Source organism: Hippopotamus amphibius, chromosome 7 (assembly GCF_030028045.1).
Source record: "Hippopotamus amphibius kiboko isolate mHipAmp2 chromosome 7, mHipAmp2.hap2, whole genome shotgun sequence".
NCBI classification, from domain to species: domain Eukaryota; kingdom Metazoa; phylum Chordata; class Mammalia; order Artiodactyla; family Hippopotamidae; genus Hippopotamus; species Hippopotamus amphibius.
In genome coordinates, this window is record NC_080192.1 from 37,929,859 (window position 1) to 37,954,344 (window position 24,486).

Consider the following 24,486-nt stretch of genomic DNA (forward strand, 5'->3'; position numbering starts at 1 on the left):
GTCTCTGGTTGGCACCACAGCAGCACATCATTGGTTTACAAACTTGCAACACATTACATTTTTATTACTATTTTCATACATTTCTGCTGAAGAAACCCTTCAGAGTTGCTATTAGGTTGACTACATACCTAATGGACAAATACTGGTACATTTAACTATTTAAATATACAATATAGTGGTACATCTTGTTCCCGAAAATGTAGAAATGTAGACAGGCTAGAAGAGTACTCAGCAGCTTCATATGAGCAATTGCGCTGTTTAATTTTTCCTTTTGTTTATTCAAACTAAAGATTACAGTGCAATCGAAATAGCCCTAAGTGTACCCGAAGAGCTACTGTGTGTTGTATAAAGGCTAAGTAATCCCGGCAGTGTCAGGGGGTTACTGTTCAGCTGTTCGAGATCATGAGATGATATCTCAGCACTCATAAAACAGAGGATTCAAAACACAGGGGCATACATGGAAGTACAGATCATTATGACAGTCCTGGAAGTTATCCACGAGAAAAGTCAACACCCTGGAGGCCAAAATAACACTACTGAATCAACATTTACAACTTTTGTTCAAGATCAAATCCAATATGTAGGGAAAATTCACATTGAAACATTAATGTAAGTATAATAATAACTTTATATTTGGCTCAGTCCCAAAATACAGAAGGCTTCAAAAATCTCTGGGATATCTCTTCTTAAGCATTTTAAATGTATAATATTTATTCTGTACAAAACAGATCACTACCCTGAATTAGCTATTTCCTAGAACTATTCATAAAATGTCAATCCATTTAGCAAGGCACAGTGAGGGGAGCATAGAGATTTAAGATTGCACATTTCAATTCAGAAGAATAAGGGGGTATTTTGGCCCCTGGGATTTGAAAATACCTTCCAGTTGTAATCTTCGGTGTGAATATTTACATGGTGGTTTCTTCCCATTCAAGCTCAACATCACCTATAACATAAAGTAACGTCACAAGAGACAATTGAAGTTAACGGTTCAAAAGATTTAGATGTTTCATGACAAAAATATAGTGTACATGGAAAGGCTATTATCCTAACCTGGATTAGAGAGAAATTTAAAAATTGATATGTGTGCTAGCCAAGCTTCTAAAACATTTTCAACATATGGTTATTATGAAGTTAACACTCCTTCTATAAGTGGTAAAGTAGTAAATTGGTAAACATTGCATCTGTTACCTTCCATGGTGTCCAAAGAGTCCATCTTTTGAAGTGCTGAATAGTTAACAAAACAGATGGGCTGATTATTTCCTTTACTTGATAAGAGATCCAGAACGCACTGATGTAAAAAGATATACTGTGCCTAGATACCAAAGAAAGGGTGGTTAAATAAATGGATGGGGTAGGGATTTTTCTTATGGGAGGGGCAATAATTTTACAGTGAAAAGTAATATTGAATTCAACAAATGTTAAATAGCTAAGTTAGAGGCACAGAATTTACCATGAATATAAATGATTTTCTATCATTTCAAACATAAGGTTTGCTAAATTCCTGTGGCTTTTTGTAGTTTCCAGTTTTTTTAGATACTGGTCATTAAATACCAAGTGTTCATATGTTTTTCTTACTGTGATTATAAAAAGTAGCAGATTATATTATTTAAATTTGTTTATGAGTTTCCTTTTTCCTGTTAGGCACAATTGAGTAATTTTTCTTATAAATACTTTTCTTGTTAGAATGGCTGTTGGAATGCAGATGCTAAATTTACTTTCAAAAGCTGTGACTGAGAATATCTACACACTGTCAGCATATTTAAAATATGTTTAACAATTCTGTTAATCACCCAACATTTGGCCTACTTAATGTCAAGGATCTGGTCTCTATTTGTAAACACAAGGCACAACTCCTAACATTTCATCTAAAGTTTGGATTAAATTCAGTACCATCTGAGTTTTTTAAGTTTATTCAATATAATTCAATAACCTGTTAGTATTTCTGGGTTTGGACTTTCCCAAAGGTAGTTAAGGTTTCATAGAAAAGCACCCTCATTTTTACATAGGGAAGGTACCTGAAGTGAAAGAAACATAACCAAGTGTTACACACACACACACACCTGATTTAAATAGAACGTCCTCTAAAGTGACCATCTTAAGAAGTTATATTCATGTCTATTTCTGCTGTACCTCAAAACCTTTTTGGAACTTCTCTATTGAAACTGTCTTCAGAAGCTGTTGGTCATTATTAGCAATACCTATTTCTTCATGGATTACAAAATGTTTCACAAACGTATCATCACTGGAATGTCAGTTCTATGAGGACAGAACTGTGTCATATTCACTGCTATATTCCCATTGCCTGTAATAGTACCTGGAATGTGGTAGTTGCGTAATGAATGTTTGTTGACTTAGCCTCATTTAATTCTCATGGTTAGCTGATCTTCACCATTTAAAGACAGACTTGATTTGGAGAACATCCAGAAGTCATTAGGGATCAAGTTTGTAAGTGAGGTAGATGGTCAAGTTACATAATTCAGTTTTGGTAAGAAATGAAGGATTGTTATAAGCTAATAAAAATTCTATTGAAATTGCTGTTAAATTTCTTCCCAAGGTAATTCCAAAAGAGTGTTTTAAAATATACATCACACAGGGGGTAACATTATTGGCAGAAATATATCGACATAATTTCTTTGAAAACAACAATCATTTAAATTTATGAGTTCTGGTATTTAAAAAAACACATTTGAATTTGAAGTCACATTTGATATGTGAAACTTCTGACTGTCCCAATCTCATCTTCTCCACTGGAAAGAATGATGGGTGTAAACTCTGCCAGCAGGGCAGGCTGAGCTCCACAGGGCAGTACTACATTTTCCAAGCTCCCTCTGCTGTGGTGTGTTATTGCCAAAGAGGCAGTGAAGAGTTCAGTTCCCGTTTCTACCCTAGATAGTCCTGTTACCTTAAGAATTAAACTTTTCTGATGTTCAGTTTTCTCATCTCGGGGATCAGAAAAGCTATGTTGTGAGATTTAAGGTCAGCCATATGTGTGTGTATATACATATGATATATATATATATATATAAAATCTGCCAAAAAAACTAGGCACCCAAACTATATTATTCTTTTTTCTTCTACCTCAGAAGTTTACATTAGTCAGTTTTCAAGAGAACCAGAGCAGGAAAGGGATTCATCCTGATTAACCTTTATTTGAGGCAGAAATAGTATCTCAGGATATTATCTCACTGCTGCGTATTCTCTCAGAAAGCTCCTTCAGATCTCTTGGGGCTGCTGTGAACTGTGTTTTGGTAGACAGTGAAAGAACTTTAGGTACTCTCCAGGGTCTGGGCCCTCTGGTGTCTTTTAGCTGAGGTTCCCACCTCCCCAGCCCTGGCCATGGCTACTGAAGTATGTGCTGAGACAGCATTCTTTGCAGAGATTGGAATCATTCCCAAGTGCAATAGAAGAAAATAAGAAACCACTCTTGTGCAAGGCAATGCTGGTTTGTAAGGACTGGAGCCAGGATGTGGTCATCTTCCTTTTTTGCATCACAGAGAAAAGACAGTAAAGAGCATAGCTTCTGGGAACAAAGTCGGGTGAAAGAGAGCTTTGGAGTACCATGTTTTAAGCAAGGATCTGGGAATTGTGACATATCATTTACAAAATAGAGGCTAGTTATTTAGTAAACATGGATGTGCCTTAATAACCTCTTATGGAATGGTTAACCATACTTTTCTTGGATATCGTTTAAGATGTACTTATTTCAAACACGCCAACTAATGTTCATGACTTCTACCTATTGATTCAGTGAATGTTTATCAGGATTTTAATGAACTGCTACCTTTTTATCCCAAAAAGCAATTGGCACAACTGTATCATCAGACATTTACAGCATGCTTGGTGCTTTAGATACTTTCTTATCTTTAATACTGACCATAAACTTGTGAAAAGTGTAACATAGCTATTTTACAAAATAGAGATAGCTCAGAAAGGTTAATTAAAGTCTCAAAGGCAGCAATTGGCAGGACTGGAATCTGAAATCAATTCTCTGACTCTAAAATTCATGCTCTTTCCATTCCCCTACCCAACCTACAACATTTTCCTCTGGCTGTTGTTATTCCAGCATAATGTATGAAGTTTATAGCATATATTGAGTACTCAATTGTGTGAAATTATTCACAGGCACTCTTGAAAACACTCTTTACAAAGTTTGGTTCCACAAAGTTGTAGAGCATGACAAAATTCAACTTCTGTTATTTGAAGATCGAATCTGGTCTCTAGAAGGACATAATATCCCAATCATTTCCCCCCCTCTAACCTATCCTAGAGAGCCAGCCAATCTCGATCAATGCCAAGAACATCGATCACCCATGCACATGTGTACTCAGGGACATGGGAGGAAAATGTTAGTTGTTTATCCTTGTTCTCAACTAAAAACAAGAATTTGTGTTTTATAATCATTAATGGTTGTATTGACATTGAAGCCCTTAAAAGACGCCTGGATAAGAAACAGCTACATAATTTGTGGGAACCACTACAAAATGAAAACATGAGTTTCCTTACTCAAAAATTATTAAAGATTTTCAAAACGGTGGCAGCAAACATTAAAATAAGTGCAAGGTCCTTTTGAGTGTGGGAATCTGTGAGACTGCATAGGCTGCATACCCATGAAGCCAAGCCTGGATGACTTCTAAGTTTCCTAAGGGAAGAGTGATGCTTCACCCATGTGCTCCCTTTCAGCATATAAGGGAATGCATGTGGATTACAGTACCTAGTTTTACGTAGCCATCACATAATTGAAGTGACTTAAAAAGATTCCTACAAAGAGACTGTGAATTAAAGGTAATATTTATCAGGCAAACAAAATGAATGACAAGAAAATGGCAGGGCTGACATTTTTCATATTCCTAGAATAACCATCTTATAGCCTTACTATGAGGTGAAAACAACACTGTAATCAGATCTGACAAAAAGCTAGATTACTTTTTAAAAAATGATAACTTAAAATATGTATTTAAAACCACCATTGAAACAATTATTTTCTGCTAAGTATATATTTTATCTTTTGAAAATACCTTATGATAATATAAGGCATCACTGTTAGCAAGGTTGTCAAAATTGCTTATTTGACCTTTATCTCATGTTTTTCAATTTCTTGTGTATGCTACATAATTGCACAATCAGCATTTTAAAGATAAATATATATGTATTGGAGTTGAATGCTCAAACATTTCTCCTGAAAGGGATGTGCATTCCAAAAAGTTTGGATGTCTCTGGTCTAGAGCAGTGTCTTCCTAAGAACATTAATGTTCCATGACATGGCATTATAGGTTTTGGGGTCAAAAAGGGTTCAAGGATTTCATAGTCATATAAGTTTGGGAAATGTTGTCTACAAGGGCTCTGTATTTATAATTGTCAATGCACATTAGCAGAGAGGCTCTAATTCTAAGAAATTCTTTCTCAACTTATTTTAGCAAAGAGCCTGTTTTCTCACACTTTTAATGACTATAAAGCCACTTGTATTTTCTAGTAGGTAGCCTGGAAAATACCATTATAGAAGATCTATATATTTACTGTGAGAAAAATCTCTGTGTAGCATAAAAATGTCAATCCAAAGATAGGACAAGAAGATCTTATGTATTATAGTTAGACAGACTTGGGTTTGAATTTTAGCTCTGACTTTTTTAAGTAAGTAATTTATTGATTGGCTGTGTTGGGTCTTCGTTGCTGTGCACAGGCCTTCTCTAGTTGCGGCAAGCGGGAGCTACTCCTTGTTGTGGTGCACGGGCTTCTCATTGCAGTGGCTTCTCTTGTTGCAGAGCATGGGCTCTAGGCGCACGGGCTTAGTTGCTCTGTGGCATGTGGAATCTTCCCAGACCAGGGTTCTAACCCGTGTCCCCTGCATTGGCCGGCAGATTCTTAAATACTGCGCCACCAGGGAAGTCCCAGCTCTGACCTTTGAATATCACTAAATATTCCTGGAAATGTGCTTCCCTTATTTGTAAAGCAGTGACAATAATACCTAGTCCATTGATTAGTTTCATTGGCCCTGCCTTACAAATAAAGAATTAAATAAGATAATACATGTAAAGGATCTAGTATAATACTAGGAACCTACTAGACACTCAACAGGGTTTTTAGTTTCATTACCATTATAGTGTATGATTTTTTTTTAATGACAAAAATCTATTTTTTAAAATTATTTTTGTGTGAAAACCAGAACGACAAAACAAACAACTCCCAGTTAGTTGACAATATGCTATAACAAACATTATTAGTACTAACAATAAAAAGTGATAAATATGGACAAGTGAAATACATAGAACCCTGTAAGTTACTATTTTAAACTTTTCCCAATTACAGCTTCTAGCATGTTTACAAAAGAAATTAATTTGATTCATCTGAGTTTCCCAGACGCTAAAAGCACATCCATTTTATGAATTATTTTCTATATGCCTATCAGTATAAACAAGTTAGGATGAGTAGTCAGTAACAGTGCTGAAGGATGACTGGGGCATGTGGGTTTCAGTTCTCATATAATCTCCATCAACTGCTGTCATTAGAGCCCACCCCCACCCAGAGGTTTATAATGTAGGAAAAGAGAGTGTGTGCTTTGCAAATATAGTTCAAGTCCATGTCTAACCATATCACTGCCACTAAGATCTTCCCAGGCAGAAATTCTAGAGCTGATACTGCTTGAAGTTTTAGATATCTTACCAGATTTTGTACCATGCACATTCTTTCACTTCTCAGTTCGGCTACTAATCCATATATATCCACAAAATCATGATCATTTATATGTTGTGTTAAGTGGTCCAGAGCAATGAAAACTCCAGTTCTTCCAACTCCAGCGCTGCAGGAAGAGTGAAATTACATGCAAATTATTCAGCAGGAAGCTTGTTCATGTTGATGGTGATGAGGAAATAAACTATGATAGCACTAAATTATCAATAGTTTTTTTTCTTCTGTGGAGGTAGATTTTCTGTGCAGTTTCTCTGGATTTATGTTGTTCCCAAGACTGTTTAGACAGAGCAAGATGACTGTCATTAATATTCTATCAAATATTTGAGTTTTTTTAACCAGTTGAATTTTCCCTCTTCTTTCATAATATTTTAAGGGATGTAGTTGGAGAAGTATGGGGAAGATTTTTTTAAAGTCATTGAAAATTATTAACACCAGAAACTTTGTATTGAATATATTTTTGGTTACCGATAGGAACGCTAAAGATGAAAATGTCAACTATAATATTTAGCCCATATAGGACTTCCTCAACATAGCACTGATAAATAGAGTCTCATGTGTTCTTTTCACTTTCCTTAGAATTTTCTTTTCCTTCTTATAGGTAATAAAATTGGAAAGCTATTTCCTTTTAAGAAATTAGTTTAATACCAAAGGACAGGCATGTGCTACATATACACTGTTAATCGATAAACCTGATAAGATTTATTCAGAAATTCCAATTAGAAAGACAAGGCTCCTAGGTACTTAAATGGTTAATATAGGAAGTAAATCTGAAAAAAAAAAAAAGACATTTGAAAGGTCACCTTGTCTTATAAATGTCACTTTGAACATCACGAAACTGCCATTTTTGTAGGTAAAAAATATTCAGATGTCGACAGTGCCTATGACTCAACCTAAGAAATAGCATTACAATATAAATCTGACCACAATAATACACACACATGTGCCCCAATGGAGTGATCAGTCATTACATCATTCAGTGTATTTTGAGGGTCAGATACTGTCCTAGGCATCTGGGCTACAGCAGTGAACAATACAAGGTCCCTGAACTTAATGGAGCTTATATTCTAGAGAAGGGAGAATGGTAGTCCACACAAAAGAGAAACATTCATAGGATATACCCAGCGGCAATAAGTGCTGTGGAGAAAGATAAATTAGGTTAAGGAGGTAAAAGGTGACAGGGGAGGATAGGGTCATCAGAGAAAGGTTCTCTGACAACATAATATCTGAAAAGAAGCTTGAATAGGGTTAGGGAGTGCACCACGTGGCTACCTGGGAGAGGAGCTTACGCCCAGAGGGCTCAGGAAGAGAACAGATCTGAGTGGGAGACTGTTCTGCGTGTCCAAAGAAAAGCAAGGAGACCAGGGTGGGGAGAGTATGTGAAGAGTGATGGCGGGGCAGGGATCAGAGTGTTTGCTGTTGGGTTGAATGTGGACTGTGAGAGGAAGCGGAGAGCCAAGGATGAGTCTAGGGTTTCTGGACCAAGCAGAGTGGACTGCTGTTTACCAAGATAGGGATGAGAAGGAGCGAGTTTTTGGAGATTGACCCAAGTGTTCCTGTTTTGGGTATACCAAATTTTCAGAATGTTGTGGTCATTTAGGTTGTCACATTGAACTGGAAGTTAAATGTGTAAGTCTAAAGTTGAGGTGAGAAGTTGGGGTTGCAGATAACCATTTAGTAGACAGTTTTAAAATGATATTTAAAAGATGATTATTAATATATGCATATTTTTTCTCTGGTCTCTTATCTATTTAAATCACAAAGGAGGAAACTACTCTTTTTTGAGGCTGTAAGAGAGAAGGTGCTTTTCTTTTTTAATGGATTTTTAAATCTAGTATTTGAATCCAGTGGTAGTGTATATGTAAAATATGGAGAAGCTGAAGGCAGTTTACTGTCCATTTTAATCATCAGTGATGCCAGTTTTAAATCAATCACTGACTTTATAAGCAAACTGTTATTCTATTTATACTATATTCTGGTTGTTAAAAATTTTATGTGACTGGAGGGGATATGGAATTGGGAGGGGGGTAAGAATGAGCCTTTTACTTTTAATTCTATATGCTTTTTAAATGTAAAAAGGTATCTCATAATGAGCAAGCATTTATATATTACTCTTATAATTTAAAAAATGTAAAATATTCCTGGAAAATATAGACTCATTGAAATTACATGTTGAGTTTTTTCCTCTAAAAAAGTTTAAACATTGGATGGATTAATATTTTCTTACATATTTAACCACATTAATTATAGTATATTCACATTAGAATAATTATCCATCAGTTACTTGTTGGAATTATTATAAGTAATAATTACTTTATTAATGTGGTTAAAAGATTGTTAGTGAAATTTTTTTAATGTAGCAAAAGATACATAACATAAAATTTACCATTTTTACCGTATTTAAGTGCACAATTCAGTGGCATCAAGCACATTCACAGTTTTATGCAACCATCACCACTGTCTGTTTCCAGAATATTTTCATCATCCCAAACAGAAGCTCTATATTCATTACAGTAACTCTCCATTTCTCTCTCCCAAGTCCCTGGTAAACACAATTCCACTTTCTGTCTCTATGAATTTACCTCTTGTAGGTACTTCATATATAAGTGGAATCATAATACAGTATATTATCACCCACTTTTTCTCTAATTTACAAACTACAACTGTTGAAGAAACTCATGTTGAGATTGATTTAGATATATCATGTTAGAAATCATAGAGCATATCAGCATGTCCAGCACTCTGAATGCTAAACAACTGTAAGCTTTATTTCTTTTTTGGGGGGAGTATTGGTATTTCAGTGGTATAAAATACCAATGAAAATAAAGAGGGGAAAAATCTTAATTTATAGTCATATTCTGTTTATCATCTTCAAAGAGCTAGGTTAAAGAAAGATATTTGAATAGTTTATAAAAATTTAGAATCATGCTTGTGTCGGTCACTTAATTTGATCTTTAAGTTCATTTGCTTCTTTGTAACTCAAATCTAGAAATTTGCTTTTATAAAAAGTTTAAATTAGTATAGTAGACTAATATCAACTGAGATAATGAAGGATCAGATGTTTATTCATAAAATTCAAAAAATTCTACATACCCACACTCATGGACATCAGTAGTGGGCTACAGATTTTTTTTTTTGTTTTTTCTTTAATTTGAAGGCCTTCGAGAGGTATAATCCAGTCAAGATTTCAGGAGAATTCCTGTACCGGGATATATATTTTCCCTTGCACACAGTCATTACTCATTTTATCTCTGCCACCTAACCTTTTATAAACTAAATCTTGATTTGTTATAACCAGTGAAATATCTGAAAATTAAAAGCTGAATTGAATCTACATTAACATTCTGCCAGAAAATCAGTGCTGTTGTGATAATAAAAAGGTCACACTGAGTTTAAATACCATTTCTAGTGTTTCATAAAAGGTCCTAAAAATCTCTCTTTTTTACCTGCAGTGAACAACCATAGGTGTGGTGTCATGTGCTCTGCTCGCTCGAACCAACTTCACAAAGTGAACTAGAGGGGTACTGTTTTCAGGAACCCCATGCTCAGGCCAAGCAGTAAAGTTACACTGTCGAATGGTCATGCAATCCCCATGCTAGACAAAATGACAGATTAAAGAAACATGATAAAATTATTTAAGTATCACAATGAAGTTTGAAAACAGCTGACTTCCCAGGTTTTCAAGGTGATCTTTTAAAATGACATTTTACCAAACAGAAGAAACTGTGTTTTCATGATTTCCTATGAAAGAAGTCTTCTACTATTGCTACAATAAAGAAAACTGCCTTTCAGTATGAATGCAAACAATGAGAAGGCTTGCAAACAGATGATAATGTAGGATATATGTATTCAAATGTAGTGTAACATTTTGTGACACCAGAATAGTAGATTTTGAACAATTTTGACCTAACAATTTAAACACACTCACAAATTATTCAAAACACAAGTATAGAGTATCTGATAATGTCATAAAGTATAAAGATCCTTACATCATTTTCTGTGTTTATAGGCATTTACATTATATAAGTGTGATCCTATGCTATCACTTCTGTGCTGGTTCTCAATTAAATAGAAAATTCAATTATTAGGATGTAGACACAGGTGATTTCAGAAATTCTGTTTTTAAATCAAATTTATAGTTTCTTCATAACATAAACTTGGTGACATAGTTGTTTCCTCCTTTTTCTTCCCCTTTATACCTAGGACTTTGATATTAACTCGTTAATATGAACTTTAACTGTATAATTTGGAATTAAACATAGTGACATAGATATTGAAGGCAGAATGCCAATTCAAAACTTCTATTTTGAAAATAATAGAAAAGCATTATTGAATATACAGATATTAAGAAATATGTCTGGAAATTAATTTTACTTTAGACATTTAGAACATTCATATTTTATATCATGTTTGACTTCCCCTCCTTTTTTTTTTCACCCTTTCAATTTTCAGATCTCTGATGGTCCAATCTATTTGAACATCCTCCATTAGCTTTGTAATCACTATATCTCCGAAGACAGTAACTGGTTTGTTGTCCTCTGGCCAATACTGATGGCATCTGATCTGTATTCAGAGAAAAATCACCAGTCATAAGAACCATCGTTTTATATATATATAAAATATCACAGTTATCGCTGCTAAGATAAAACTGCCTTATAGATGTCCAAGTCATTGATGACTCAAAGTATTAGCTAAAATTGTCACACATATGTTAACACAATTGTAAAAGTTCTGTGAAAGGATTTTTAAATAACTTACCCGCCCTTTTTCAAAACACTGTGTTAGCATTACTAATGTTTTTGCTCTGGTTTCCCACACCATTCTCCAGAAGTCCCCAACTGTTCCTGGTAATGGACCTTGAGTAGCAATAAATTCATTTGGACATAAGTAGCCCTGGAATGATATAATTTCAAGACTGCATCAGTATTTACATATATACATATATAAAATATTTTTTAGTTTCTGAGCAACATATGAAAAAAACATACTAGCTGTAAGGTGACCTAATACTTTAAAATATTGTATATGTTTGAATGTTAAATAATAATAGATACTCAAAATTTCCAACGTAAAATTTTAACCTCACAATGTAATATACTGCACAACTAAATAACTGTTCTTAAAATTTATTTCTAACTTTGAATAAAACAGTAAAGACTAAATAAAAGTAATACCACTTTATGGCAGACAATATGCTAAGCATCTTATAGTTAATATTTCAATTAATTTGTTTCTTATAAAAACCTTGTGAATTAGAACTATTATTATCCTCATCTTACAGATGAAGATACTGAAGCTAAGAAATGTGAAGTAATTTGCTGTAGGTCCCACAGTTGGTAAGGTAGTCTGAATCCAGAGCCAGCTGTCTTATCCACTCCACTAAGTTATTGTCATATATTTAAGGATTGTGCAGATATTTTCATACTCCTCCTCCAAGAAATTACTGATCTATGTAAACTAAGGCATTAGCAATTATTCTCCAGGGCTCCAAACCAAGAGTAATGTGAATAATAAGAAGGTTCATTTAACTAATGGAGGACTTGAGATTTGTCTCAACCCTATTATGACAGCTCTTATAGATTTTATCAAGTTATTCTAAAATTCAGTCCATTCACTTGGAATGTAAGTATGCCACTTGAGTAGTGTCTGTGGATTTTTCTTAAAGAAAGGTACTGTATAAATAAAAAATATTGATGAAATTACATCTATTTCTAGCATCAAAATATTTTCAGAAATGAGGATTAAAGGTGAATTTCATTTTTAATTTGGAATTGTCTCAGTAGCGAGAGAATATAGTATTACACAGAATAATATACATTTTAAAGCTTAAAAGGCCCTAAAATCTAATCCAACCAGTTTATTTTACTTTAAGGAATAATGAGCCACTTTAGGTGATTTTGCCAAAAGCACCCAGTGACAGTTTCCGGGATAAAATCTTGAGTCTCTTAAATAAATTGTATGCTAAAGCATTTCTGTGTTTCCAGTTTCATTTGAAATATGTAATTGTTTTACATATACGTTTTGTGTTTTTTTTAAGGTTAAAAAAATAATATATAGTCAAGGTAGAATGTTTGGAAAATTCAGAAAAATACGTAACACAATGTGGAATTTTTTTTCCTGCTATTTTTATTTTTTATTTATTTTTTAAAGCTCTTTATTGGAATATAATTGCTTTACACTCTTGTACCAGCTTATAAGGTACACCAAAGTGAATCAGCTGTGTTTATACACATAGCCCCATATCCCCTTCCTCCCGTGACTCCCCCCCCACCCTCCCCGTCCCGGCCCTCTAAGGCATCACCCATCATAGAGTTGATCTCCCTTTGTTATACAGCAACGTTCCACTAGCTATCTATTTTACAGCTGGTAGTGTAAATATGTCTATGCTACTCTCTCACTTTGTCCCAGATTCCCCTTCGCCACCCCCCCCCCAACCTTGTGTCCTCCAGTCCATTCTCTGCATCTGCATCCTTATTCTTGCCCTGTCACTGGGTTCATCAGTACCTTTTTTTTTTTTTCTAGATTCCATATATATGAGTTAGCATACAGTATTTGTTTTTCTCTTTCTGGCTTATTTCACTCTGTATGACAGACTCTAGGTCTATCCACCTCATTACGTATAGTTTCATTTCATTCCTTTTTATGGCTGAGTAATATTCCATTGTATATATGTGCCACATCCTCTTTATCCATTCATCTGTTGATGGGCATTTAGGTTGATTCTGAGTCCTGGCTATTGTAAATAGTGCTGCAGTGAACATTATGGTACATGTTTCTTTTTGGATTATGGTTTTCTCTGGGTATATGTCCAATAGTGGGATTGCTGGGTTGTATGGTAGTTCTATCTTTAGTTTTTTTAAGGAAGCTCCAAACTGTTTTCGATAGTGGCTGTACCAGCTTACATTCCCACCAACAGTGCAGGAGAGTTCCCTTTTCTCCACACCCTCTCCAACATTTATCGTTTCTAGATTTTTTGATGATGGCCATTCTGATTGGTGTGAGGTGATATCTCATTCACAGTGTGGAACTAATCTGTAATCTCACTATCCAGAATGAAGCACCATTAATATTTTAGTCAAAAAAAATATTTTAGTTAATTTCTTTACAGACTTTTAATATGCACATTCCTCCATTCAAATAATATTTGTGAATACCTACTGTGTGCCAGGCACTATTCTAGGAGCTGAGGATTTATCACTGACTAAAATTCCTACTCTCATTTGTCTTATATTCTAGTTAGGAGAAATAGACATTAAGCCTATTAATAAGTCTATTAAATAAACAATTTACATAGTTTTTAAAAGTGAAGTGTTGTGAGAGAGTTTTCAGAAAATAGGGTATTCAGAAAAGACTCATTGGTGAATTCTGAGGAAAGACTTGAAGCAGAAAGGGAGTAAGCCCTTCAAGACCCAAAGGAAAAGTATTCCAGGTAGAAAGTCAAGTGTAACAGCATTAAAGGAGCGATGTGTCTGAAATGTTCTAAGAACAGCAAGTGGCTGGAGTGAGGGGGACAATAATAGAAGGCAACATCGGAAAGAACAAGGGAGGAAGGATAACAGTGCTTTGGACCCTAGAGTAGGTAATTATAAGAACTTGGTTTTTTACTCTGAGTGATATGGAAAGCCACTGAAAGATTTTGTACATAGATAGTGTATGGTTTAAGAGTTTTACCCTGGTTTCTGTAAGACAAGCTGATAGTGGTTTAAAGGAGAAAGAGGGGAGAGTAATGAGAAGGTTATTGCAACAATCCAAGCAAGGGTGTAGTTTGGGTGGTAGCAGTGGGGATTGTGAGTTGTGATAAAATCTGGATATATTTTGAAGACGGAGCCAAGAGAATTTGCTTATGGATTGGACACTGGGTATGGAGTCAATAATGATTCCAAATGAAGATAGGGAAAACTTCAGGATGTGCAGACTTAACTTTTTTTTTTAATTTAAGTACAGTTGATTTACAATGTTGTGTTTCTTGTGTAAAGCAAAGTGATTCCGTTATACATAATGTAATATGTATTCTTCTTTATATTCTTTTCCATTATGGTTTATTACAGGATATTGAATATCCTTCCCTGTGATATACAATAAGACCTGTTGTTTTACCTATCTTATATATAGTACCTTATATCTGCTAATTCCAAACTCCTAATTTATCGCTCCCCTACTGCCTTTCGCCTTGGGTAACCATAAATTCGTTTTCTATATCTGTGAATCTGTTTCTGTTTTGTATGTAAGTTCATTAGTATCATATTTTAGATTCCACAAATAAGTGGTATCATATGGTATTTGTTTTTCTCATTCTGAACTACTTCATTTAGTGTGACAATCTCTGGGTCCATCCATGTTGCTGCAGATAGCATTATTTCATTCTTTTCTTATGGCTGAGTAATATTCCATTGTATGTGTGTATGTATGTATACACACACACATACACACACATATGCCACATCTTCTTTATCCATTCACCTGTCAGTGGACATGTAGCTTGCTTCCATGTCTTGGCTATTGTAAATGGTGCTGCTGTGAACATTGGAGTGCGTGTATATTTTGGAATTAGAGTTTTCTCCAGATATATACTCTGGAGTGGGATTGCTGGATCATATGGTAACTCTGTTTTTAATTTTTTAAGGAAGCTCCATACTGTTTTCCACAATGACTGCACCAATTTACATTCCCACCAACAATGTAGGTGGGTTCTCTTTTCTCCACACCCAGGATAAGCAGATTTAAAAGGAAAATCAAGAATTCATAATGGACATATTAAACTTGAAATCCCTTTTGGATATTCAAGTGGGAATATAATGAAGGCGATTGGGTATATGAGTTTGGAATTCAGAAAGAAGTCCAAACTAGAGACATAATTTCCGAGTAGTTAGCAAATAGATCTTACGTAAAATCACAAGAATGGTTGAGATCATCAACAAAATGAGTTTGGAAAGAAACAGTAAATTGAAGGATTGGGCTCTAGATAATTTCAGTGTTTGGTGGCCGAGGAGATAAGAGAGAACCAGTGAGACAGATGAAAGAGTCAAAGCTGTAGATGGAAAATTGAGAGAATGGTGTCCTGAAAGCTGAATGAAGAGAGGGTTTTAAGGGTGAGGACAATTAATTGTAATCGATCAATTTATAAAATGTTTCTCCTAGTTATTTGCGTTTCCCTTTTTCAGGGATTCAATGGCCTTTGGAACTATAATCTTCTGTCAGAGTAGACCAAATCTAATGTTTCTGATATGATTACAGCTCATTTGCATCATGGCCTTTAATCTTCAGTCTCTAGCTATGGTAAAAACTATCCTCAAATTGAAGTAATTTCAGGCATCTCAGGTTGACAAGAGAGAATTTGGGGTGGCAGGTTGGGGTCTTTCTCTTGTCGCATTACATAATGTCCTTATTGTTAGCTTTCTTGAAAACATTTCTAAACTCACGTGTACAATTAGTGGTTATTTACAAGGATACAGTATCTGTTTTCCTCCCTACCTCTTTCCCACAGTCTATCCTTAATCAAAAATTTCCAGTCTCTCTTGGAGTCCTGGCTTCAGGAGCATAATTCCCAAGAACAGCCAAGGGCAGAGAGATAAACATACAGTAATCTAATTACAGACCCGGGCCTGGATTTTCCTAGTCTTAAAGTACATCCTTCAGACCACCTACTGGTCTTCCCATTTCCCTTCCCCAGACTTCAGTGTTTTTCTTTTCCATCTAAACACTAGTTATTTTGCTTTCTTCTCTACCTCCCTCTATAATTCTTCTCCCTAGTCCTGCAGCTTCCAAAGAAATAGGAACCCAGAGGTTCATTTGTAGATGGCCTGTCTTTTGCTCCTGGAACAAAAGTGTTCATGAAATTTCAGATGGAGGTGAGATGCGACAAAAGTGGAGAGTGGAGGGAAGCTGAGGTGTCAAACATTCATTCTGAGAAGTCTTCACCATTTCTGAGGTGAAGACTGCCTGAATTTGAGGATGGAGAAGTGAGAGGCCACTAAGGTATTATGATTTTGTCTGTTTCAATCTGTTCCTGACATCCCAGACAGAGGAGATTTCCCCAAAAGTGAAAGCAGTACAGTATACTGCCCACTCCAATACTGAAACCTGATAATATAAATTGCTTTCCATCTGGGCCCGCTTACCATGTAGCTCAGTAATGATTACGCATGTCATTATATGTGCATCATAGTGACGTTGTTGTAAGATTTATTATATTACAACATCACTTGACCACAGCAGAATATATATACATATATTAATATATTCAGACTTAGTTTACTGCTCATCCTGCATTATCATCTTATGGTTATTTCCTAACAACTTACAATATTTAGAGAGAACACTGGGGGTTTGTGAATATTCCTTTGTTTATGTAGTCTATGTGATTCAGTTATACCCCCTAAAACTGTCTGGTTGCATTCCAATCATATTCATATCCTATACTGTCATCCCATAACTGGTTGAACATTATAGGATATGAGCTATTCATTTGTATCTACTTATTGGTGAATAAAAATGATACGAATCAATCGAGCACTGATACAACAGTTTGTTCTTGCTCTCTTCTATGGTATCACAAAACATATGATCATTAGAGCATTGATTAAGTTTAAATATCTAAATGTATATATACCTCATTCTACAAATCAAAGTAAAACTTTCTTCATGCTATAGGGTTTTGGATACAATTAAAATTGGTAAGCACAAGGATTTCACCAAAATCTTTAGAAAAGAATTATATTTTTTTGGGAAATCAATGATTTGATAAATGAATAAAATGTGTTATCACAATAGTAAATTTGTGTGGTTTTCTTCAAAATAGATTTAAAATTCTAGCACAAAAATAGGATGAAATTTAAAGGATGCCTTAACTTCTACAAACCCCCTGTTACTTGTCCTATTAAGAAATCTCAAATGCTCCCATTATTCACTTCTTTCACAATAAGACTCAATATATAACTGTAATTTGGAGTAATTATCAACCAGCATAAAGTTTAGAATGAATTCTTCTTTTCCCTCTTAACAGAGGCTTGGGGAGAATGGAACATAGGACAGGTTATGATTGATGTTGGGGAAAGGAGGGAGCATCACATAAGCAGAACCCTAGTGGGACCAAACGAAATGGCAGGCCTGGGTGAGAAGACTATGAATAAGAATAAAACAAAGCAAAACAAAACAAAACAAAAAAAACAAACCAATGGGGATGTGGGCAGTAGAGGAAACCTCCAAGTGTCTGTAGAGTCACAATGAGAAGCATGATTAACCCTGCTACACATTAGAATTGAAGTCTGTGGTGAAAATATAAGGGAGCATACTTGTTTTTAAAAAACAGCAGTAGATTTGAGTAGTTCAGCATTAGAATCATCTGCCTTAAGGAGGAAGTAGGTCAATCAGTGCCAAGAGAGGCTAATATCTAATTATCAGTAATTTTTCAGAAAGATTTCCTGGGTGAATGGTTGGATTAAGTGACCACAAGAGCCATTCCTACTCTGAGATTTCTTGATTGTGTCAACCCAAGTGGACTTCTTGGGTGCCTCTAAGGTTTCTGTGTACCTTTGATAGTGGGGAGCATTGAGAGAACAAAAGAGCCATAGAGAAGGAGAGAGAGAGACCCCTAAAACACTGGTTTATTTAATTTTCAATCCAATGCAGCAAGCATTTATTATCTGTGATGTGCAACATAGTATATTAGGCATGTCAGCATTCACCCTATGTTGGTTCACTTAAGATTTGTTTACTGAATAGCTACAGTGGAGTGCACATTTTATAAGTAGCTGAGGATGGGAAGAAAATGGCATCATAGTCCCCTTGAAGGACTGAAAATCTAGCAGGGAAGAAGAGTATAATAGGGTTTTATATTATATGGACATGACTGTATATTTGATTAATTTTTCTTGGAAAGAGAGGTTGGCCGACCTCATTGTGTACAGACAATATTCTGACAAACATAAGAAATAGTGGAAAGACCAGGGGATATGTAGCTTGAAGTTGTACATCTGCCACTTATTAGTGAAATGATAATTGGGTAAACTGCAGTCTCTGTTTGGAGCCTCCATTTCCCCATCTATAAAATGGGGCTACATAATGTTGTAAGGAACTGGTACATTAAATTCATAGAGGTTGTAATGAATTTCTTGTTTAAATAGTTGGAAAAGTAATGTTATTGCAGTATTTATGTTTTATAATAATATATATTAAAAAATAGCAACTTACAGAAACATAGCTGGCATTAATATAGTCCGATCCTGGAATGCTAGCATCAGCTATCAGCTTCACTCTGTTATTGTTATCTAGAAGAAAATATAAGAAATTAATGCTAATTCACTTTTTAAATTGCCACTACTTTCTTATTATAATAGTAATACAAAGAAGTTCATGATATAACATCAAAAAATTACAGATGGCTATAAAATTTTAAAATAGAATTGCCCTCTTATTCCATATTTCCACTACCCAGAGACAGTGACTTTTAATATGTTCTTCTACTTATTTCCAGGATTTTATATATATATATTCATAAAAAATTAACCATGAGTGGGGCAATATACACTCTTCCACAAAATATTTATCTGTCTTTCCATATTAACATAAACAGTGATATCTAGCTCATTATTTTAAAAAGCCGTATAGTATTTCAGTGTTTGAATATAACCTACTTATTTACCTCTCTAGGATTATTTAAACTCATCTCATTTTGTTATTATAAAATGCTGAATAAATAAATATAACTGAACTTTTTGCACATATTGGAGTCTATTTGTAGAATACATTACCAGCAGTAAAATTCCCAAATCATATTGTGCATCTCAAATTTTGAAAGATATTGACAAATTGTTCTCAAATTACACCGTTTCACTCTGAACAAAAGTGCTTGAACAGTTCAAACAACTGTTTCCTCTTACTTTCACTGCCATAGTATTAAACATTTTAATTTATGACCTTTTGATACATACAAATTGATGTCTCAATATTTATTTTGATTTTCTTAAATATGAGTGAAATTGAGCTTCTTTGCTTCTGTCTTGGCCATTCTAAATACCTGTTCTATTAATTACATTTTCATATTATACTATTTTTCTATTTTTAAAAATACACTAAAAATGTTACATGTATTGAACTTTTCTTTTGGTTTGTCATTTGTCTTCGCCTCTTTCTATTAACCAACTTATATGATAGCTATCTTGCCATACATAAAATTTATATTTGTAATTAAATTTCTCATTATTTTTCATTATGGCTTCTTGTGTGATACATACAAAGGTCTCTGTCACACCAGTATTCTTATTTTCACAAATTCATTCACAGTTTCTTCTGGAACTTTAATAGAGTTTTCTGCTTTCGTTTTAAATATTTTGATTTTTGACCCATTGGGCTTTTTTTTTTTGTTTTTTAAACAGAATGAGGTAAAATCTTTTATTGCTTGTTTGTTTTGTTGACATTTGGAACAACAAATAGTCCATCCTTACCCCCTTGTTTCAAAACACTTCTATAATACACTAGTTTTCTCTATGTGTTTAGGTCTATTTCTGGACCATTTTTACTCTTCCCTTAATTTATCTGCCTATTCTTTCTTTAATACCAAACTTTTAATTATTATTCTTTAGACTATTTTAAGGTATGGCAAAATTAGATACTCTTTACCCATTACTTTTCTTCAAAGAAAAGTATCAAAAATTATTTTTTCCTGAGAATTTTTACCAAGTTGGTATTATAATTGAAATGTCCAGTGCTAATTTTAACTAGACAAGGGAATTATATAAAATATCTATTACTGCTTAATTATTTAGACTTTTTTGTTTTGTTTTGTTTTTAATCTTAATGGGAAGGCACTCAGTAGTGGAGGAAAAATAGGTAAATGGGTTTGGGTTTGAATTCCAGATGATCTGTCTACCATTTACCACCTTGGGTTAATTGCTTAACTTCTCTGTTCCTTTGTTACCTCAGCTATAAGATATATTTATAATATTTATTTTGTAGAATCCTCTGAGGAAAACTTATATGAAAGCTTATAGAACTTATAAAGCTGTATAGAACACAAAACACATTTTTATGTTCTTAAAATTAAGCACATGTTATATGGTAAATGACTTTGCTCTACCATTAGTAATTATAATGACCTGACCAATGTGTTTGAATCTAAAGAAGGGGGATTGTTCAAGTATATTTATGTGAATGATTTATGTACCAGAGATTTTGAATTTGGTATGATCTGTCTATTTAAATGACATTGTGGCCAGTCATGTAACTATGGAAGGGAAGCCATCAGGTTTCTATTCACTCGATATGCCTGCTTGTAACTATCTGAGTCAACAGCAAGCTAAACTTTTTTTCATGGTGTTGAAACACTTCTGAAGGTCATAGTGTCCTGTCAGACAGAGATTTGGAAATCTCTTCTGCACGCATTTGCTGCTAATTCTAGTATCTTAAAGCCCTGTAAGCTAATATCTTCTAAAATGCACTGTGATATTTGAAATCCTACTTCCTACATTACTCAGGGGAAATAATGAATCTCACTTGGCTGGCTCAAGTTAAAATTCAGACTGTATTGAAATGAATTTATTCTCTATGGGAGAAAAAATCATTTCTTCAGCTTTATGGCTTCTCTGCAAGAACAGGGGGAGAATATATTTAGTTTACACATTTCATTTTCTTATTCCATGTATGCGTGTGTGTGTGAGAAAAGGGTCGGTTTGTCCATATAGGTGGATGTGAGTTTACATCTTGTCTTCCAACCCAGGTTAGGGAAGTGGGTTTCTTATCTCCAGACCATAGACCCTAAGGGCCTATTACTAAATTTTATTCACCCCAAAAGTTAGAGGATTTTAAAAATAAGCAATCTATTGATTACTAACAATCATAAGAAGTAATATTTATTTGAGCGCTTCCTGTGTGCCCACTTTCCTGGGCAAAGTGATTTACATGATTATTTCATCTACTCCTTAAAGTTATGAGGTTGACATCACTAAGTAATACGTCCAGTCACTAAAGTAGTTAGTAGGTAAACAGAATTGCGGCCAAGGAAGTTTGATAAGATGTGACCCATATGTTCTCAGTCATTTTACTATACAGCAGGCAGTATGTATTAGTTGAATTAATAAATCATTCTAATAATATTCTTGAAAAATATTCTGCCTAACAAAATTATTTCTTATACGACCTCCAACTCTTTAGGAGGGCAGTTAAGAAAAAGCTTTCCCCTAAAAATCCGTTAAAGGATATTGAGTATGGATGTAGTATATTAGGAAAATTACCCTAAGTTTTCTGTACTGAAATCAAGAAGAAAGCAGAAAGCAGTCGGACATTATCCGTTTGATTCTAGAAAAGGTGAAAAATGCATGCAATCTTTATAATATTCCAAAGCATCCTTGATTTACAACATAATTCCATCACTAGTTATTTTTTGTCTTAGCTTTAGATATCGGGATAGTCTTACCCCTCAGTTCTCCTTGTTGTTTTAAGGATGTCTATTTAGTTACATTGAGCACTCGTATTCTCTTCTTATGCTGTAAGAGCTAGCAAGCGAGCATTGTGTGACTTTATGGCCATTATGTGAACCCAGAAAATAATGCATTGAGATCTTAAAAGATGAAAATGTCACATTTTCAAAAATGTCTAACATCAAATTTTTATATAATTTTTAGAGTCAGATACTCTTTGGTCTTTGGAAATAAGTTAGATATATTTGATTTGCTTATATGTAGTGATGTACATTACTTCAGTCAAATATATAATTGTAAATAAATATTAAATATTCCATAGTAACTGTCCTTCAGTCAGACTATAGTATTTGTTTTCACAGAATATCACTACGTAAGCATGAAGCAGAGGGTCTGAAGAAAATTTAGGTATAGGTGAATATAAAAACACGAGAATTTCCATATCTCTTAAACTTATGATGCATCCAACACAAGTTAACACTCTGAAAGGGAAAACAAAAGGACTTGTTAAAAAAGGTCATGCCACAGGACTTGAGAGATGTAATACTAGCACTCCTTATTTCCTACAATAATGTCTTATTTGTCAACTTACTCTTAAAGTCATTTACCTTTGATTTGTTTTGTTCCGGGAAGGATTTTAGGTGCTTAAAGCTATTTGTATTTTCATCCTTTTCTAATTCTTGGGAATTAACAGATTCCATTAGATTACTACCTCCTATATCATGTTTCCCTAAATTTGTTTACTTCATGCCTCTAGTTCTAGAATAACAGAATATGGTCCATTTCTTCGTATCCATAGCCTTCTCTAAGTCTGTGTCTTTCTAGACAGAAGAGTTCAATTTTTATGCGTATGAAATTTTCTCCAGTATAGTTTTGAAGAGGCATAGAACATAGAAAAATATCAATACACTAACTCTAAAATTAGGAATATTTAAAACTCTAGATTTTGAAACAAATTGACAATATTTCAGAGCTTAACAGATAACACTTTTTAATTTCATAATATAAAAATGTATTGAATCAGAATACAGTTAGTAGGAACATATGTTGAAAAAATATATCAAACATATAGCTATTATTAGCAGAGGAATGTTGTTTTTTCTTTCACATCACTGCTAAGTCTTAAGGCAATAATATGGTTTCTTTTTTTTTATATCAGTATACACATTCTTTTTAGTGACATATAAGGAATAATAAGTGTAGTATGTAATGTGGTTTCTTTTCTTCTTGATTGAAAAATGAAGCCATGTTTACTATGCTAAGGCACAAGCCTGCCTCCTTTGTAAAGCCAACCCTGGTTAAGGATACGTTTACTGTGATCTTCAACGAGTATTTTGCAATGCATTTTTTAATATTCCTTAACAAAGCACTGCCATGCTCTCAGAGAAACTAATGCACAAAGTTACGTGTGAACTTTCTCTTTTCATTTGAGAACTAGATCTGTAGGAAGATATTAGAGAGGTTCGTTACTGGGGTTAAATTACAAAGCTAAGAAACTACTAGATCTACAGTTTCTTACACCTGCATGAGTGAACCTTGTGTGAACAAGCTGAAAACCATGTACATTAACTTTAATAAATTTTAACAAAGCAAAAGAGATACAATTTAATAGTTGCTAATAAAACGCATTATTATAATTCAATTAATATGTAAAATATACTTAAGAAAAAATGCTAAAATGCATTTGGCACAGATTTGAAAATGTTTCATTATCTATAACCAGGAATAGTATGTACACATACATGGTTTTATGTTTGGAAAGCGGTTTTTTGCTCTGTTCCAAGGCAGATCAGCATCAGTTGAAGAGAGATCCTGAAGAAATTTTGGTAATTCCTGTGGATTGAAGTCATTTGCAAAGTTTAGATTTATTTGAGAGGTAAACAAGAAGTTCCACTTAGTAAAAGACTATTCTTTATTCTAAATCCTTTTACTTTTAAAATAAAAACAAATCTCATAACTGCAGAAGCAAGGTCAAATTAACAGTAATGGATTTACATGAACTTTCACTGAAGATATCCTGAATAGAATTGGTCAGTTGGGCTACTGCTTTCTCTGGCATAATTTCTTTGTCCTTTGGGAAGCTCTAAGATGTGGCAACCATGTTAGTAACTCCTTTTCATACTTTACTAATGGTTTCATCAAATACACACTGTGTATGATTTAATATTTTAACATTTACTTAGGGAAAGGGAGTCAGTGATTTATTTTTTGTTTTTTTCTCCTCGGGCAGTGTGATTTCATGCCTATTAATTGATACAACATTGGTCAGTTTGAGAAAATGCCAAAGGTCAATTCATGTTCTCAGTGGGCATTGTTAAATCGATAGTGGAATGCAAAGGTGTGATAAAGAATTATCAGAGGAAGGGTCAAGATCTGTTATGGACATTTT

General features: G+C 34.1%; 1 protein-coding gene across 1 annotated transcript in view; it reads right to left on the reverse strand.

Annotated features, from left to right (window-relative positions):
- Positions 1-908: 908 nt before the first annotated feature.
- PTPRQ (protein tyrosine phosphatase receptor type Q) overlaps positions 909-24,486 on the reverse strand; it is a 197,521-nt gene continuing 173,943 nt past the window's right edge. Inside the window, exons 38-45 of the mRNA XM_057740406.1 lie at positions 23,840-23,930; positions 18,874-18,950; positions 11,443-11,577; positions 11,122-11,247; positions 10,131-10,279; positions 6,661-6,796; positions 1,192-1,315; positions 909-946 (exon numbers count right to left, since the gene is read on the reverse strand). Of these exons, the coding sequence (XP_057596389.1) occupies positions 909-946; positions 1,192-1,315; positions 6,661-6,796; positions 10,131-10,279; positions 11,122-11,247; positions 11,443-11,577; positions 18,874-18,950; positions 23,840-23,930 (876 nt within the window). The remainder of the gene's footprint in view (positions 947-1,191; positions 1,316-6,660; positions 6,797-10,130; positions 10,280-11,121; positions 11,248-11,442; positions 11,578-18,873; positions 18,951-23,839; positions 23,931-24,486) is intronic.